Source organism: Bos javanicus, chromosome 25 (genome assembly GCF_032452875.1).
Source record: "Bos javanicus breed banteng chromosome 25, ARS-OSU_banteng_1.0, whole genome shotgun sequence".
NCBI classification, from domain to species: domain Eukaryota; kingdom Metazoa; phylum Chordata; class Mammalia; order Artiodactyla; family Bovidae; genus Bos; species Bos javanicus.
In genome coordinates this window covers 35,709,983-35,728,273 of record NC_083892.1, presented here as the reverse complement: position 1 = coordinate 35,728,273, position 18,291 = coordinate 35,709,983, and the positions used below count along the sequence as shown (strand labels likewise).

The window sequence follows — 18,291 nt, the reverse complement described above, 5'->3', positions numbered from 1 at the left end:
GTCCATAGTCCTTCTAGTTTCCTATGGAGGGCTATTTGGGTTGTTTCCAATTTCTACTGGAAGTGCAATAAACTGGATGGCAATAAACACTCTCATGAATGCCTTCTTAAAGTGCTTCTTGAACACAGAGATGGAAAGTTGGAATTACTGGGTCCTTGTACGTGCATTTAAAATTTTAATAGATGCCACCAAATTGCCTTTTGAAAGCAGCCCAACCCACTTACACTCCTGCCAGCCACATAAAAGTGTTTATTCTTCCCACTTTGCCCAACACTGGACAGAATCAAAGTTCCTAGTACTTGCTAATCTGCTAGGTCAAAAGTAGTCATTTTATTTGATTGTTTCCACTAGCCATTTGTGTTTCCTTTTCTGAGACCTGGACCAAGTCCTCAGATATTAAAATGACTTCTGATGAAATTTTGCACTGTTCCCTGGCTCTAGCAGTGGGGTCATAGCCCCAAGTCATGCTAACGGCAAGATGGAGAGGGGGAAGAGTGAGGGGCAGAGGGAGTGAAGAAGAACACGTTTTCCTCTCCCCCAAGGGCAAAGAAAGTGAAAAGTGGAAGTGAAGTCGCTCAGTCGTGTCTGACTCTGCGACCCCATAGACTGTAGTCTACCAGGCTCCTCCATCCATGGGATTTTCCAGGCAAGTGGGTTGCCATTTCCTTCTCCAGGGGATCTTCCTGACCCAGGGATCGAACCCAGGTCTCCTGCACTGCAGGCAGACACTTTACCATCTAAACCAATGGGAGTGAAACTAAGGAGAGGCCCCAGACTCCAGAGTCCAAGGTCTTGGCCAAGTGAGTTCTCTGTCCAGTTTTGCTAGTTCTTGGTGGAGGGCAGGGGAAGGGTAAGGAAGGGAAGTGTCCTAGGAACTGCTCTGAGTGGGCCAGGCATCCTGGGGTTGGGCCACCAGCAGCTCTTCCTGGTTGACACCCCCTGGGCTTGTCTTATCTTCTAGGTAGTCCACCCTCCCTGCAGCAACAGCAGATCCAGGGAGGAGGGGGGAAAGGGGGAAGGTGGAGCCCTGCAAAGGTGAAGCTATGTTCAGCCCCCATGCCCAGCAGGGCAGATAACTTCATCTGGTGCTGCTGTGCACACGTGCGGCCTCCCAGCTGCGATCCCCCTTGCTGGCACTGGCCCTGCTCCCAGCCTCCGCGGCGCCTCCGGACCCATGCAGCTGTTCAGGGTGCTGCGTCTCCTCTGGATGCTCAGGGCCTTCCTGGGGTCCACAGGTAAGGAGGCGCGGTGGGGGAGGGCTGCGGAGACCGTCCTGATGTCCCAGGGCAGAGTGTGTGTGTGTGTTTGGGGGGACTCTGAGGTCTAAGGAGCCTGAGGAGGGGTCCCTCAGAGCTCTCTGTGCGGGCAGAACCGAGGCGGGGGAGGGGAGGGAAGCTGGGTCCCAGGGGTGCTGCTCTCTCCCCTGGGACGGAGCAGGTTTGCAGGAGTCCGCGTGCATCAGTTGGATGGGATAACCTCTTTCTGGTCTTCCCAATTGGAGTCAGTTTTTGGAGCTCCCCTTGTCCTGTTGCTCCTGCTCCCCCAGCTCTGATGCTTCCTCCAGCGTGGATTCTCTCTCTCCCTTTGTGCGTGCCTGCTCAGTCACTTCAGTGTTGTCTGCCTCTTGGCGACCCCATGAACTGTAGCCCGTCGGGCTTCTCTGTCCATGGGATTTCGCAGGCAAGAATACTGGAGTGGGTTGCCATTTCCTTCTCCAGGGGATTTTCCCAACGCGGGGATTGAACCCATGCCTCCTGCGTCTCCTGCATTGCAGGCAGATTCTTTACCACTGAGTCCCCGGGGAAGCCCCATCCCTCCCTTTACTTCCGTCCATTCAGCCCTCCTGAGGGACCTGCGTCTGCCCTGGGAACCCCTCCTTTCTCTGGGGCATCTTCACTTTTGGTCACAGTGGCCCCTCCTCCAGCTCTGCCCCTGACTCTCCCACCCCGACCCAGCCCACGTTTCTGGACACAGCTGTCCTTGGCAGGGTGGTGGGGGGAGATCTTGATGGCTCCCAAGACGTTCTGAGTCTAGTTGAGGACATTAACCCCAGAGAGGGCAGGAGGTCTAGGTGTTTCCTGCTCGAAACTGCTGTGTCTGTCGGTCACCCTTAGCGTCTTGAGATCTTTGAGCCTCACTCTGGTGAGAGCGGTAACCTGTAAAATGGGGTTGAGGATACTGTATCTGTAGAGAGAAGGGCTCATGTTTGTAGACTAGTTAATCGAGATAGAATAGGTAATAGAAAATACATCTTTTTGGTACCTTTTTAAAAAGAATATTATTTATTTGGTTGAGCCGTGTCTTAGTTTCAGCTTGAGGGGTCTAGTTCCCTGACCCAGACCCCCTGCACTGGGAGCATGGAGCCTTAGTTACTGGCCCACCGGGGAAGTCTCAAAAACATATCTATGTTTGTTATTAACACTCACAGCTACACATTAAGGTCCCCCAGGACTCACGCCTGCCTGCCGAGGTATCTCTTTCTGGAAGTTTCCTTTTCTGTCCTGTCTCTCAGCCTGTGTGTGGTCCTCTCTCCTTGCCCCTCAAACTCAGTGAAGTCTGAGCTTCAGTCTCCATCTTCCCCTTTGGTGTTCTCTTGGCAACTTTCTGCTCTCCCTGGCAACCCTGTCTCCCAGAGTCCATGATGGGTCCCCATCCTCAGCCCAGGTTTGGCTGGGTTCTCTGTCTGTCTCTCCAAAGAGGAGAATCAACCCAGACAGCAGCGGGTCACAGGGAGAGGGGCAGAGGTGGGCCAGAAGGTGGGGCACAGAACCAGAAGGGCTGAAGACTCTGGGCAGCAGGAGAAGGTGGGAGGAAGGAGCAGAGTAAGGGGAACGTGGGTGTGTGAGGAGGAAGGGATGGGAGAGGCGATGGGAGGAGGCAGGACCTTTGCTGAACCTGCGTGCTCAGCACCGCCATTTCAGGACTGTGAGGTCAGTACTCAGACAAGGTGGCCAAGGAATCAAGGGTGTCTCCACTGAAACTTCCCATGGGGAGGCTGCCCTGGGGAGCAGACAGATGTTTTGGCCCTCATATATTTATTATGATTTTAAAACATATTTGTGTATTTGGCTCCGTCTGGTCTTAGTCGCGGCACATGTGATCTTTCAGTTGCGCCACGTGGGATCTTTAGTTGCGTCTTTCGAACTCTTAGTTGCGGCATGTAGGATCTAGTTCCCCAACCAGGGATCAAACCTGGTTCCCCTGCATTGGGAGCGTACAGCCTTAGCCACTGGATCACCAGGGAAGTCCCCAGATGTTGGCCTTTAGAACCTGGAAGGACCCCGGCCCCAAAGTGCTCTGATGGGGGAATAACTAGTGGCACTTCCTACCTTCTGTGACACGTACATGGAACATGGGGAAGTGAGTAAATATGTGGTGTTAAGGTGACGGGCCGACCTACCACTGAGTTCCTCTGTTCTACCGCCAATACAGGAACTTCAGCCACAGCCACATCCACCTCTAATGAGCTTTGGCGCACTGCTCTGAGGAATCCCCCACACTCCAAAGGCACAGCAAAGTGGCCACTGAACACCCCCCAAACTTCTCCCAGTCCTGATGCTAGGGAAAACATACCCAAGACTATCAGCACCTCCCCCCACTCGAAATCCCTGTCTGAAACATTGCTCAAATCACCCATCAATTCCAACCCCCCAACAAGCCCCACGTCCAAGTTTGTCTTCAAGGTTGAAACCACCCCACCTACCATGATCGTCTATATGGGCTCGACAGAGTGCACCAATCCAACGAGCCTCATAATCACCACCACTTACCCCACCACCACCTGCGTGAGCCAGACCCAAGTGTCCTTCCCCAGCTCTCACACCACCACACCTGGGACAGAGACACCACGGACAACCATCACCAGTACTTATGCCATGTCAACAACCAAGAGAGTCACCTCCGCCGTGACCAGTCCCCCCACAGTCACCACTGCAGGGAAAACTCCCACAACCACGGCCCCACCCTCCTCCTTTGTCCCAACCTCACACACAACCCCAGACACTCTGATCTCCTCTATGACTGGTACCACTAAAAGGGCTACCCCAGCTGCTGCAAGTGTCCACACAACTGTGTCTCCTACCCCGACAATCGTGCCTACCTCTGCTACTACCCCTTCTCTGACGACTAGGAACACCTTGATAACAACAGACAAAAGCTTCTCACCCGCCACCCATACTGTGAGCACTACTTCTCTTCCAGACATGGTCAGTACTTTTAAAACATCCACAGCCACCACTCCAGCACCCACTTCAACTGATATGTTAACAACACCTACAACACCAGTTGTCTCTACTGCCACTGAAGCAACCACGGGAATAGGTACACCAAACACAACTCCTGTGAGCACGATGGGCTCCGAGAAAACGACATTCATTCCAATGACTGACATTCCCACAGAAACTCTCACTGACTCAGTTACTTCAGTTTCTCCAGTCATGTCCTCAAGCAGCCCTGCCACATTTACCACATCCAAATCCAGCCCTGTGCCAACCAGCACTGATACACTCTTGACATCCACTACCAAGGGGCCACCCTCCACCACTGTGGCCATGACAGAAAAAGGTGAGACAAGGGACCCAACATCTCATGCTTCTTCCACCAGGAAAACCACATTTCTTACTACCACTGAGGTTTCTGCAGAATCTGTAACGACAGAGATTACTTCTGCAGCCCCAGTCACACGATCATATACTCTCACAAATACAGGCTTTTATCCAACTACTTCTACTTCAGTGACCACCAATACCTTGATATCCCCCTTAAGTAAGCATCAGTCTCCATCTGCTTCAACCAGAGACAGGAGCCCTTTCCTCACTCTGACTAACAGATTCCCTAATACCCACACGACTGCTCTCCTTTCAACACACAAGAGAAATTCCACTGGATCCACAACAGAAATCACCATTTCCACGGACATTGCAGAGCATGCCACCTCAACCAAAGACACTCTGCCCACTTCTTCCATGACAAAAACAAGTGAGATATTGAAAACCTACATGTTAACCGCACTCATGCAAACCGCAGCCCCGGCCACCTCCCTCACGGCCACTCTGCCCTCTGCCGCCGCCGCGCACACCACCGGGGCTGCCAGCACCCTCCTGGTGACCACACCCACGCCCACCGCACGGCCCAGCGCTCCGGCCCTCACCTCTTCCACCATCTACCCCGGCGCGAGCACCCTCACTTCCGCATTCACCTCACCCCTCCCGGCCTCCGCCGCGCCGCACACATCCACGACTCTCCCTCCCTCCTCGGTCGGGACGGGAGCCCCCAGCTCCGCGCCCGCCACCACCGAGGCCACATCCGCCGGGCCCGCGGCTCCATCCACCACCGCCACCTCCGCCGTGGCCCTCGGCTCCACACTCGCTCTGGCCAGCCCCTCAGCCACACCCACCCCCAGCCCCGCGGCCGCGCCCACGGCCGCGGCCACCCCCACCACCGGGATCATCTCCTCCGGCCCCACCACCCCCCGCACACACAGCACCTTCCCTGTCCAGGCCACCTCGGCCAGCACGCCGGCCGCCACCTCCATCTTCACCACTCCCCGCAGCACGGCGACTCCCTTCCGCTCCAGCGCCATTCCCGCCACATCGCTAGGCGCCTCCTCCCCGGCCCCCGGCAGCACCAGGGCCAGTACCACTCCGGCCGAGGGTGCCAGCCCACCTGCCCCGAGCGCCAGTGTGCCGCCCCCGCACCCCACCACCACGGGGACTCCTCCCAGTGACACCGCTAGCCAGCCTGTCGCCACGGGGGTGCCCTCTCCGCCGTCAGTCACATCCTCCGCCACGCCCAGCGGCACACTCTATGCTCCCGCGTCCACCACCTCCACTCCCGTGGCCACCAGTAGCCCCACCGCGTCCACGGGGGTGCCTCGCTCCCCTCCACCTGCCCCCAGCCCAGAGCCCGCCTCCGCCTCCACCCCGCACACCAGCCCTCTGCCCACCGACATGACCACACTCCCCACCACCCACACCACTGCCGGCCCCTCGCCTCCCGCCAGCACGCCCACCGGCTCCACCACGCAGCTCGCCACTCCCAGGGACACCGCAGCCCCGGCCACCTCCCTCACGGCCACTCTGCCCTCTGCCGCCGCCGCGCACACCACCGGGGCTGCCAGCACCCTGCTGGTGACCACACCCACGCCCACCGCACGGCCCAGCGCTCCGGCCCTCACCTCTTCCACCATCTACCCCGGCGCGAGCACCCTCACTTCCGCATTCACCTCACCCCTCCCGGCCTCCGCCGCGCCGCACACATCCACGACTCTCCCTCCCTCCTCGGTCGGGACGGGAGCCCCCAGCTCCGCGCCCGCCACCACCGAGGCCACATCCGCCGGGCCCGCGGCTCCATCCACCACCGCCACCTCCGCCGTGGCCCTCGGCTCCACGCTCGCTCTGGCCAGCCCCTCAGCCACACCCACCCCCAGCCCCGCGGCCGCGCCCACGGCCGCGGCCACCCCCACCACCGGGATCATCTCCTCCGGCCCCACCACCCCCCGCACACACAGCACCTTCCCTGTCCAGGCCACCTCGGCCAGCACGCCGGCCGCCACCTCCATCTTCACCACTCCCCGCAGCACGGCGCCTCCCTTCCGCTCCAGCGCCGTTCCCGCCACATCGCTAGGCGCCTCCTCCCCGGCCCCCGGCAGCACCAGGGCCAGTACCACTCCGGCCGAGGGTGCCAGCCCACCTGCCCCGAGCGCCAGTGTGCCGCCCCCGCACCCCACCACCACGGGGACTCCTCCCAGTGACACCGCTAGCCAGCCTGTCGCCACGGGGGTGCCCTCTCCGCCGTCAGTCACATCCTCCGCCACGCCCAGCAGCACACTCTATGCTCCCGCGTCCACCACCTCCACTCCCGTGGCCACCAGTAGCCCCACCGCGTCCACGGGGGTGCCTCGCTCCCCTCCACCTGCCCCCGGCACAGAGCCCGCCTCCGCCTCCGCCTCCACCCCGCACACCAGCCCTCTGCCCACCGACATGACCACACTCCCCACCACCCACACCACTGCCGGCCCCTCGCCTCCCGCCAGCACGCCCACCGGCTCCACCACGCAGCTCGCCACTCCCAGGGACACCGCGGCCCCGGCCACCTCCCTCACGGCCACTCGGCCCTCTGCCGCCGCCGCGCACACCACCGGGGCTGCTAGCACCCTCCTGGTGACCACACCCACGCCCACCGCACGGCCCAGCGCTCCGGCCCTCACCTCTTCCACCATCTACCCCGGCGGGAGCACCCTCACTTCCGCGTTCACCTCACCCCTCCCGGCCTCCGCCGCGCCGCACACATCCACGACTCTCCCTCCCTCCTCGGTCGGGACGGGAGCCCCCAGCTCCGCGCCCGCCACCACCGAGGCCACATCCGCCGGGCCCGCGGCTCCATCCACCACCGCCACCTCCGCCGTGGCCCTCGGCTCCACGCTCGCTCTGGCCAGCCCCTCAGCCACACCCACCCCCAGCCCCGCGGCCGCGCCCACGGCCGCGGCCACCCCCACCACCGGGATCATCTCCTCCGGCCCCACCACCCCCCGCACACACAGCACCTTCCCTGTCCAGGCAACCTCGGCCAGCACGCCGGCCGCCACCTCCATCTTCACCACTCCCCGCAGCACGGCGACTCCCTTCCGCTCCAGCGCCATTCCCGCCACATCGCTAGGCGCCTCCTCCCCGGCCCCCGGCAGCACCAGGGCCAGTACCACTCCGGCCGAGGGTGCCAGCCCACCTGCCCCGAGCGCCAGTGTGCCGCCCCCGCACCCCACCACCACGGGGACTCCTCCCAGTGACACCGCTAGCCAGCCTGTCGCCACGGGGGTGCCCTCTCCGCCGTCAGTCACATCCTCCGCCACGCCCAGCAGCACACTCTATGCTCCCGCGTCCACCACCTCCACTCCCGTGGCCACCAGTAGCCCCACCGCGTCCACGGGGGTGCCTCGCTCCCCTCCACCTGCCCCCGGCACAGAGCCCGCCTCCGCCTCCGCCTCCACCCCGCACACCAGCCCTCTGCCCACCGACATGACCACACTCCCCACCACCCACACCACTGCCGGCCCCTCGCCTCCCGCCAGCACGCCCACCGGCTCCACCACGCAGCTCGCCACTCCCAGGGACACCGCGGCCCCGGCCACCTCCCTCACGGCCACTCGGCCCTCTGCCGCCGCCGCGCACACCACCGGGGCTGCTAGCACCCTCCTGGTGACCACACCCACGCCCACCGCACGGCCCAGCGCTCCGGCCCTCACCTCTTCCACCATCTACCCCGGCGGGAGCACCCTCACTTCCGCGTTCACCTCACCCCTCCCGGCCTCCGCCGCGCCGCACACATCCACGACTCTCCCTCCCTCCTCGGTCGGGACGGGAGCCCCCAGCTCCGCGCCCGCCACCACCGAGGCCACATCCGCCGGGCCCGCGGCTCCATCCACCACCGCCACCTCCGCCGTGGCCCTCGGCTCCACGCTCGCTCTGGCCAGCCCCTCAGCCACACCCACCCCCAGCCCCGCGGCCGCGCCCACGGCCGCGGCCACCCCCACCACCGGGATCATCTCCTCCGGCCCCACCACCCCCCGCACACACAGCACCTTCCCTGTCCAGGCCACCTCGGCCAGCACGCCGGCCGCCACCTCCATCTTCACCACTCCCCGCAGCACGGCGACTCCCTTCCGCTCCAGCGCCATTCCCGCCACATCGCTAGGCGCCTCCTCCCCGGCCCCCGGCAGCACCAGGGCCAGTACCACTCCGGCCGAGGGTGCCAGCCCACCTGCCCCGAGCGCCAGTGTGCCGCCCCCGCACCCCACCACCACGGGGACTCCTCCCAGTGACACCGCTAGCCAGCCTGTCGCCACGGGGGTGCCCTCTCCGCCGTCAGTCACATCCTCCGCCACGCCCAGCGGCACACTCTATGCTCCCGCGTCCACCACCTCCACTCCCGTGGCCACCAGTAGCCCCACCGCGTCCACGGGGGTGCCTCGCTCCCCTCCACCTGCCCCCGGCACAGAGCCCGCCTCCGCCTCCGCCTCCACCCCGCACACCAGCCCTCTGCCCACCGACATGACCACACTCCCCACCACCCACACCACTGCCGGCCCCTCGCCTCCCGCCAGCACGCCCACCGGCTCCACCACGCAGCTCGCCACTCCCAGGGACACCGCGGCCCCGGCCACCTCCCTCACGGCCACTCGGCCCTCTGCCGCCGCCGCGCACACCACCGGGGCTGCTAGCACCCTCCTGGTGACCACACCCACGCCCACCGCACGGCCCAGCGCTCCGGCCCTCACCTCTTCCACCATCTACCCCGGCGGGAGCACCCTCACTTCCGCGTTCACCTCACCCCTCCCGGCCTCCGCCGCGCCGCACACATCCACGACTCTCCCTCCCTCCTCGGTCGGGACGGGAGCCCCCAGCTCCGCGCCCGCCACCACCGAGGCCACATCCGCCGGGCCCGCGGCTCCATCCACCACCGCCACCTCCGCCGTGGCCCTCGGCTCCACGCTCGCTCTGGCCAGCCCCTCAGCCACACCCACCCCCAGCCCCGCGGCCGCGCCCACGGCCGCGGCCACCCCCACCACCGGGATCATCTCCTCCGGCCCCACCACCCCCCGCACACACAGCACCTTCCCTGTCCAGGCCACCTCGGCCAGCACGCCGGCCGCCACCTCCATCTTCACCACTCCCCGCAGCACGGCGACTCCCTTCCGCTCCAGCGCCATTCCCGCCACATCGCTAGGCGCCTCCTCCCCGGCCCCCGGCAGCACCAGGGCCAGTACCACTCCGGCCGAGGGTGCCAGCCCACCTGCCCCGAGCGCCAGTGTGCCGCCCCCGCACCCCACCACCACGGGGACTCCTCCCAGTGACACCGCTAGCCAGCCTGTCGCCACGGGGGTGCCCTCTCCGCCGTCAGTCACATCCTCCGCCACGCCCAGCAGCACACTCTATGCTCCCGCGTCCACCACCTCCACTCCCGTGGCCACCAGTAGCCCCACCGCGTCCACGGGGGTGCCTCGCTCCCCTCCACCTGCCCCCGGCACAGAGCCCGCCTCCGCCTCCGCCTCCACCCCGCACACCAGCCCTCTGCCCACCGACATGACCACACTCCCCACCACCCACACCACTGCCGGCCCCTCGCCTCCCGCCAGCACGCCCACCGGCTCCACCACGCAGCTCGCCACTCCCAGGGACACCGCGGCCCCGGCCACCTCCCTCACGGCCACTCGGCCCTCTGCCGCCGCCGCGCACACCACCGGGGCTGCTAGCACCCTCCTGGTGACCACACCCACGCCCACCGCACGGCCCAGCGCTCCGGCCCTCACCTCTTCCACCATCTACCCCGGCGGGAGCACCCTCACTTCCGCGTTCACCTCACCCCTCCCGGCCTCCGCCGCGCCGCACACATCCACGACTCTCCCTCCCTCCTCGGTCGGGACGGGAGCCCCCAGCTCCGCGCCCGCCACCACCGAGGCCACATCCGCCGGGCCCGCGGCTCCATCCACCACCGCCACCTCCGCCGTGGCCCTCGGCTCCACGCTCGCTCTGGCCAGCCCCTCAGCCACACCCACCCCCAGCCCCGCGGCCGCGCCCACGGCCGCGGCCACCCCCACCACCGGGATCATCTCCTCCGGCCCCACCACCCCCCGCACACACAGCACCTTCCCTGTCCAGGCAACCTCGGCCAGCACGCCGGCCGCCACCTCCATCTTCACCACTCCCCGCAGCACGGCGACTCCCTTCCGCTCCAGCGCCATTCCCGCCACATCGCTAGGCGCCTCCTCCCCGGCCCCCGGCAGCACCAGGGCCAGTACCACTCCGGCCGAGGGTGCCAGCCCACCTGCCCCGAGCGCCAGTGTGCCGCCCCCGCACCCCACCACCACGGGGACTCCTCCCAGTGACACCGCTAGCCAGCCTGTCGCCACGGGGGTGCCCTCTCCGCCGTCAGTCACATCCTCCGCCACGCCCAGCAGCACACTCTATGCTCCCGCGTCCACCACCTCCACTCCCGTGGCCACCAGTAGCCCCACCGCGTCCACGGGGGTGCCTCGCTCCCCTCCACCTGCCCCCGGCACAGAGCCCGCCTCCGCCTCCGCCTCCACCCCGCACACCAGCCCTCTGCCCACCGACATGACCACACTCCCCACCACCCACACCACTGCCGGCCCCTCGCCTCCCGCCAGCACGCCCACCGGCTCCACCACGCAGCTCGCCACTCCCAGGGACACCGCGGCCCCGGCCACCTCCCTCACGGCCACTCGGCCCTCTGCCGCCGCCGCGCACACCACCGGGGCTGCTAGCACCCTCCTGGTGACCACACCCACGCCCACCGCACGGCCCAGCGCTCCGGCCCTCACCTCTTCCACCATCTACCCCGGCGGGAGCACCCTCACTTCCGCGTTCACCTCACCCCTCCCGGCCTCCGCCGCGCCGCACACATCCACGACTCTCCCTCCCTCCTCGGTCGGGACGGGAGCCCCCAGCTCCGCGCCCGCCACCACCGAGGCCACATCCGCCGGGCCCGCGGCTCCATCCACCACCGCCACCTCCGCCGTGGCCCTCGGCTCCACGCTCGCTCTGGCCAGCCCCTCAGCCACACCCACCCCCAGCCCCGCGGCCGCGCCCACGGCCGCGGCCACCCCCACCACCGGGATCATCTCCTCCGGCCCCACCACCCCCCGCACACACAGCACCTTCCCTGTCCAGGCAACCTCGGCCAGCACGCCGGCCGCCACCTCCATCTTCACCACTCCCCGCAGCACGGCGACTCCCTTCCGCTCCAGCGCCATTCCCGCCACATCGCTAGGCGCCTCCTCCCCGGCCCCCGGCAGCACCAGGGCCAGTACCACTCCGGCCGAGGGTGCCAGCCCACCTGCCCCGAGCGCCAGTGTGCCGCCCCCGCACCCCACCACCACGGGGACTCCTCCCAGTGACACCGCTAGCCAGCCTGTCGCCACGGGGGTGCCCTCTCCGCCGTCAGTCACATCCTCCGCCACGCCCAGCAGCACACTCTATGCTCCCGCGTCCACCACCTCCACTCCCGTGGCCACCAGTAGCCCCACCGCGTCCACGGGGGTGCCTCGCTCCCCTCCACCTGCCCCCGGCACAGAGCCCGCCTCCGCCTCCGCCTCCACCCCGCACACCAGCCCTCTGCCCACCGACATGACCACACTCCCCACCACCCACACCACTGCCGGCCCCTCGCCTCCCGCCAGCACGCCCACCGGCTCCACCACGCAGCTCGCCACTCCCAGGGACACCGCGGCCCCGGCCACCTCCCTCACGGCCACTCGGCCCTCTGCCGCCGCCGCGCACACCACCGGGGCTGCTAGCACCCTCCTGGTGACCACACCCACGCCCACCGCACGGCCCAGCGCTCCGGCCCTCACCTCTTCCACCATCTACCCCGGCGGGAGCACCCTCACTTCCGCGTTCACCTCACCCCTCCCGGCCTCCGCCGCGCCGCACACATCCACGACTCTCCCTCCCTCCTCGGTCGGGACGGGAGCCCCCAGCTCCGCACCCGCCACCACCGAGGCCACATCCGCCGGGCCCGCGGCTCCATCCACCACCGCCACCTCCGCCGTGGCCCTCGGCTCCACGCTCGCTCTGGCCAGCCCCTCAGCCACACCCACCCCCAGCCCCGCGGCCGCGCCCACGGCCGCGGCCACCCCCACCACCGGGATCATCTCCTCCGGCCCCACCACCCCCCGCACACACAGCACCTTCCCTGTCCAGGCCACCTCGGCCAGCACGCCGGCCGCCACCTCCATCTTCACCACTCCCCGCAGCACGGCGACTCCCTTCCGCTCCAGCGCCATTCCCGCCACATCGCTAGGCGCCTCCTCCCCGGCCCCCGGCAGCACCAGGGCCAGTACCACTCCGGCCGAGGGTGCCAGCCCACCTGCCCCGAGCGCCAGTGTGCCGCCCCCGCACCCCACCACCACGGGGACTCCTCCCAGTGACACCGCTAGCCAGCCTGTCGCCACGGGGGTGCCCTCTCCGCCGTCAGTCACATCCTCCGCCACGCCCAGCGGCACACTCTATGCTCCCGCGTCCACCACCTCCACTCCCGTGGCCACCAGTAGCCCCACCGCGTCCACGGGGGTGCCTCGCTCCCCTCCACCTGCCCCCGGCACAGAGCCCGCCTCCGCCTCCGCCTCCACCCCGCACACCAGCCCTCTGCCCACCGACATGACCACACTCCCCACCACCCACACCACTGCCGGCCCCTCGCCTCCCGCCAGCACGCCCACCGGCTCCACCACGCAGCTCGCCACTCCCAGGGACACCGCGGCCCCGGCCACCTCCCTCACGGCCACTCGGCCCTCTGCCGCCGCCGCGCACACCACCGGGGCTGCTAGCACCCTCCTGGTGACCACACCCACGCCCACCGCACGGCCCAGCGCTCCGGCCCTCACCTCTTCCACCATCTACCCCGGCGGGAGCACCCTCACTTCCGCGTTCACCTCACCCCTCCCGGCCTCCGCCGCGCCGCACACATCCACGACTCTCCCTCCCTCCTCGGTCGGGACGGGAGCCCCCAGCTCCGCGCCCGCCACCACCGAGGCCACATCCGCCGGGCCCGCGGCTCCATCCACCACCGCCACCTCCGCCGTGGCCCTCGGCTCCACGCTCGCTCTGGCCAGCCCCTCAGCCACACCCACCCCCAGCCCCGCGGCCGCGCCCACGGCCGCGGCCACCCCCACCACCGGGATCATCTCCTCCGGCCCCACCACCCCCCGCACACACAGCACCTTCCCTGTCCAGGCCACCTCGGCCAGCACGCCGGCCGCCACCTCCATCTTCACCACTCCCCGCAGCACGGCGACTCCCTTCCGCTCCAGCGCCATTCCCGCCACATCGCTAGGCGCCTCCTCCCCGGCCCCCGGCAGCACCAGGGCCAGTACCACTCCGGCCGAGGGTGCCAGCCCACCTGCCCCGAGCGCCAGTGTGCCGCCCCCGCACCCCACCACCACGGGGACTCCTCCCAGTGACACCGCTAGCCAGCCTGTCGCCACGGGGGTGCCCTCTCCGCCGTCAGTCACATCCTCCGCCACGCCCAGCGGCACACTCTATGCTCCCGCGTCCACCACCTCCACTCCCGTGGCCACCAGTAGCCCCACCGCGTCCACGGGGGTGCCTCGCTCCCCTCCACCTGCCCCCGGCACAGAGCCCGCCTCCGCCTCCGCCTCCACCCCGCACACCAGCCCTCTGCCCACCGACATGACCACACTCCCCACCACCCACACCACTGCCGGCCCCTCGCCTCCCGCCAGCACGCCCACCGGCTCCACCACGCAGCTCGCCACTCCCAGGGACACCGCGGCCCCGGCCACCTCCCTCACGGCCACTCGGCCCTCTGCCGCCGCCGCGCACACCACCGGGGCTGCTAGCACCCTCCTGGTGACCACACCCACGCCCACCGCACGGCCCAGCGCTCCGGCCCTCACCTCTTCCACCATCTACCCCGGCGGGAGCACCCTCACTTCCGCGTTCACCTCACCCCTCCCGGCCTCCGCCGCGCCGCACACATCCACGACTCTCCCTCCCTCCTCGGTCGGGACGGGAGCCCCCAGCTCCGCGCCCGCCACCACCGAGGCCACATCCGCCGGGCCCGCGGCTCCATCCACCACCGCCACCTCCGCCGTGGCCCTCGGCTCCACGCTCGCTCTGGCCAGCCCCTCAGCCACACCCACCCCCAGCCCCGCGGCCGCGCCCACGGCCGCGGCCACCCCCACCACCGGGATCATCTCCTCCGGCCCCACCACCCCCCGCACACACAGCACCTTCCCTGTCCAGGCCACCTCGGCCAGCACGCCGGCCGCCACCTCCATCTTCACCACTCCCCGCAGCACGGCGACTCCCTTCCGCTCCAGCGCCATTCCCGCCACATCGCTAGGCGCCTCCTCCCCGGCCCCCGGCAGCACCAGGGCCAGTACCACTCCGGCCGAGGGTGCCAGCCCACCTGCCCCGAGCGCCAGTGTGCCGCCCCCGCACCCCACCACCACGGGGACTCCTCCCAGTGACACCGCTAGCCAGCCTGTCGCCACGGGGGTGCCCTCTCCGCCGTCAGTCACATCCTCCGCCACGCCCAGCGGCACACTCTATGCTCCCGCGTCCACCACCTCCACTCCCGTGGCCACCAGTAGCCCCACCGCGTCCACGGGGGTGCCTCGCTCCCTCCACCTGCCCCCGGCACAGAGCCCGCCTCCGCCTCCGCCTCCACCCCGCACACCAGCCCTCTGCCCACCGACATGACCACACTCCCCACCACCCACACCACTGCCGGCCCCTCGCCTCCCGCCAGCACGCCCACCGGCTCCACCACGCAGCTCGCCACTCCCAGGGACACCGCGGCCCCGGCCACCTCCCTCACGGCCACTCGGCCCTCTGCCGCCGCCGCGCACACCACCGGGGCTGCTAGCACCCTCCTGGTGACCACACCCACGCCCACCGCACGGCCCAGCGCTCCGGCCCTCACCTCTTCCACCATCTACCCCGGCGGGAGCACCCTCACTTCCGCGTTCACCTCACCCCTCCCGGCCTCCGCCGCGCCGCACACATCCACGACTCTCCCTCCCTCCTCGGTCGGGACGGGAGCCCCCAGCTCCGCGCCCGCCACCACCGAGGCCACATCCGCCGGGCCCGCGGCTCCATCCACCACCGCCACCTCCGCCGTGGCCCTCGGCTCCACGCTCGCTCTGGCCAGCCCCTCAGCCACACCCACCCCCAGCCCCGCGGCCGCGCCCACGGCCGCGGCCACCCCCACCACCGGGATCATCTCCTCCGGCCCCACCACCCCCCGCACACACAGCACCTTCCCTGTCCAGGCCACCTCGGCCAGCACGCCGGCCGCCACCTCCATCTTCACCACTCCCCGCAGCACGGCGACTCCCTTCCGCTCCAGCGCCATTCCCGCCACATCGCTAGGCGCCTCCTCCCCGGCCCCCGGCAGCACCAGGGCCAGTACCACTCCGGCCGAGGGTGCCAGCCCACCTGCCCCGAGCGCCAGTGTGCCGCCCCCGCACCCCACCACCACGGGGACTCCTCCCAGTGACACCGCTAGCCAGCCTGTCGCCACGGGGGTGCCCTCTCCGCCGTCAGTCACATCCTCCGCCACGCCCAGCGGCACACTCTATGCTCCCGCGTCCACCACCTCCACTCCCGTGGCCACCAGTAGCCCCACCGCGTCCACGGGGGTGCCTCGCTCCCCTCCACCTGCCCCCGGCACAGAGCCCGCCTCCGCCTCCGCCTCCACCCCGCACACCAGCCCTCTGCCCACCGACATGACCACACTCCCCACCACCCACACCACTGCCGGCCCCTCGCCTCCCGCCAGCACGCCCACCGGCTCCACCACGCAGCTCGCCACTCCCAGGGACACCGCGGCCCCGGCCACCTCCCTCACGGCCACTCGGCCCTCTGCCGCCGCCGCGCACACCACCGGGGCTGCTAGCACCCTCCTGGTGACCACACCCACGCCCACCGCACGGCCCAGCGCTCCGGCCCTCACCTCTTCCACCATCTACCCCGGCGGGAGCACCCTCACTTCCGCATTCACCTCACCCCTCCCGGCCTCCGCCGCGCCGCACACATCCACGACTCTCCCTCCCTCCTCGGTCGGGACGGGAGCCCCCAGCTCCGCGCCCGCCACCACCGAGGCCACATCCGCCGGGCCCGCGGCTCCATCCACCACCGCCACCTCCGCCGTGGCCCTCGGCTCCACGCTCGCTCTGGCCAGCCCCTCAGCCACACCCACCCCCAGCCCCGCGGCCGCGCCCACGGCCGCGGCCACCCCCACCACCGGGATCATCTCCTCCGGCCCCACCACCCCCCGCACACACAGCACCTTCCCTGTCCAGGCAACCTCGGCCAGCACGCCGGCCGCCACCTCCATCTTCACCACTCCCCGCAGCACGGCGACTCCCTTCCGCTCCAGCGCCATTCCCGCCACATCGCTAGGCGCCTCCTCCCCGGCCCCCGGCAGCACCAGGGCCAGTACCACTCCGGCCGAGGGTGCCAGCCCACCTGCCCCGAGCGCCAGTGTGCCGCCCCCGCACCCCACCACCACGGGGACTCCTCCCAGTGACACCGCTAGCCAGCCTGTCGCCACGGGGGTGCCCTCTCCGCCGTCAGTCACATCCTCCGCCACGCCCAGCAGCACACTCTATGCTCCCGCGTCCACCACCTCCACTCCCGTGGCCACCAGTAGCCCCACCGCGTCCACGGGGGTGCCTCGCTCCCTCCACCTGCCCCCGGCACAGAGCCCGCCTCCGCCTCCGCCTCCACCCCGCACACCAGCCCTCTGCCCACCGACATGACCACACTCCCCACCACGCACACCACTGCCGGCCCCTCGCCTCCCGCCAGCACGCCCACCGGCTCCACCACGCAGCTCGCCACTCCCAGGGACACCGCGGCCCCGGCCACCTCCCTCACGGCCACTCGGCCCTCTGCCGCCGCCGCGCACACCACCGGGGCTGCTAGCACCCTCCTGGTGACCACACCCACGCCCACCGCACGGCCCAGCGCTCCGGCCCTCACCTCTTCCACCATCTACCCCGGCGGGAGCACCCTCACTTCCGCGTTCACCTCACCCCTCCCGGCCTCCGCCGCGCCGCACACATCCACGACTCTCCCTCCCTCCTCGGTCGGGACGGGAGCCCCCAGCTCCGCGCCCGCCACCACCGAGGCCACATCCGCCGGGCCCGCGGCTCCATCCACCACCGCCACCTCCGCCGTGGCCCTCGGCTCCACGCTCGCTCTGGCCAGCCCCTCAGCCACACCCACCCCCAGCCCCGCGGCCGCGCCCACGGCCGCGGCCACCCCCACCACCGGGATCATCTCCTCCGGCCCCACCACCCCCCGCACACACAGCACCTTCCCTGTCCAGGCCACCTCGGCCAGCACGCCGGCCGCCACCTCCATCTTCACCACTCCCCGCAGCACGGCGACTCCCTTCCGCTCCAGCGCCATTCCCGCCACATCGCTAGGCGCCTCCTCCCCGGCCCCCGGCAGCACCAGGGCCAGTACCACTCCGGCCGAGGGTGCCAGCCCACCTGCCCCGAGCGCCAGTGTGCCGCCCCCGCACCCCACCACCACGGGGACTCCTCCCAGTGACACCGCTAGCCAGCCTGTCGCCACGGGGGTGCCCTCTCCGCCGTCAGTCACATCCTCCGCCACGCCCAGCGGCACACTCTATGCTCCCGCGTCCACCACCTCCACTCCCGTGGCCACCAGTAGCCCCACCGCGTCCACGGGGGTGCCTCGCTCCCCTCCACCTGCCCCCGGCACAGAGCCCGCCTCCGCC

The 18,291-nt window shown here is 68.7% G+C and overlaps 1 protein-coding gene across 1 annotated transcript in view; it reads left to right on the top strand.

Annotated features, from left to right (window-relative positions):
- Positions 1 to 490: 490 nt before the first annotated feature.
- Positions 491 to 18,291, top strand: part of LOC133238303 (mucin-2-like) — a gene marked incomplete at its 3' end in the record, with an annotated part of 32,290 nt that continues 14,489 nt past the window's right edge. Inside the window, exons 1-3 of the mRNA XM_061401232.1 lie at positions 491 to 1,235; positions 3,433 to 5,384; positions 6,027 to 6,281. Coding sequence (XP_061257216.1) covers positions 1,175 to 1,235; positions 3,433 to 5,384; positions 6,027 to 6,281 — 2,268 coding nt within the window. The remainder of the gene's footprint in view (positions 1,236 to 3,432; positions 5,385 to 6,026; positions 6,282 to 18,291) is intronic.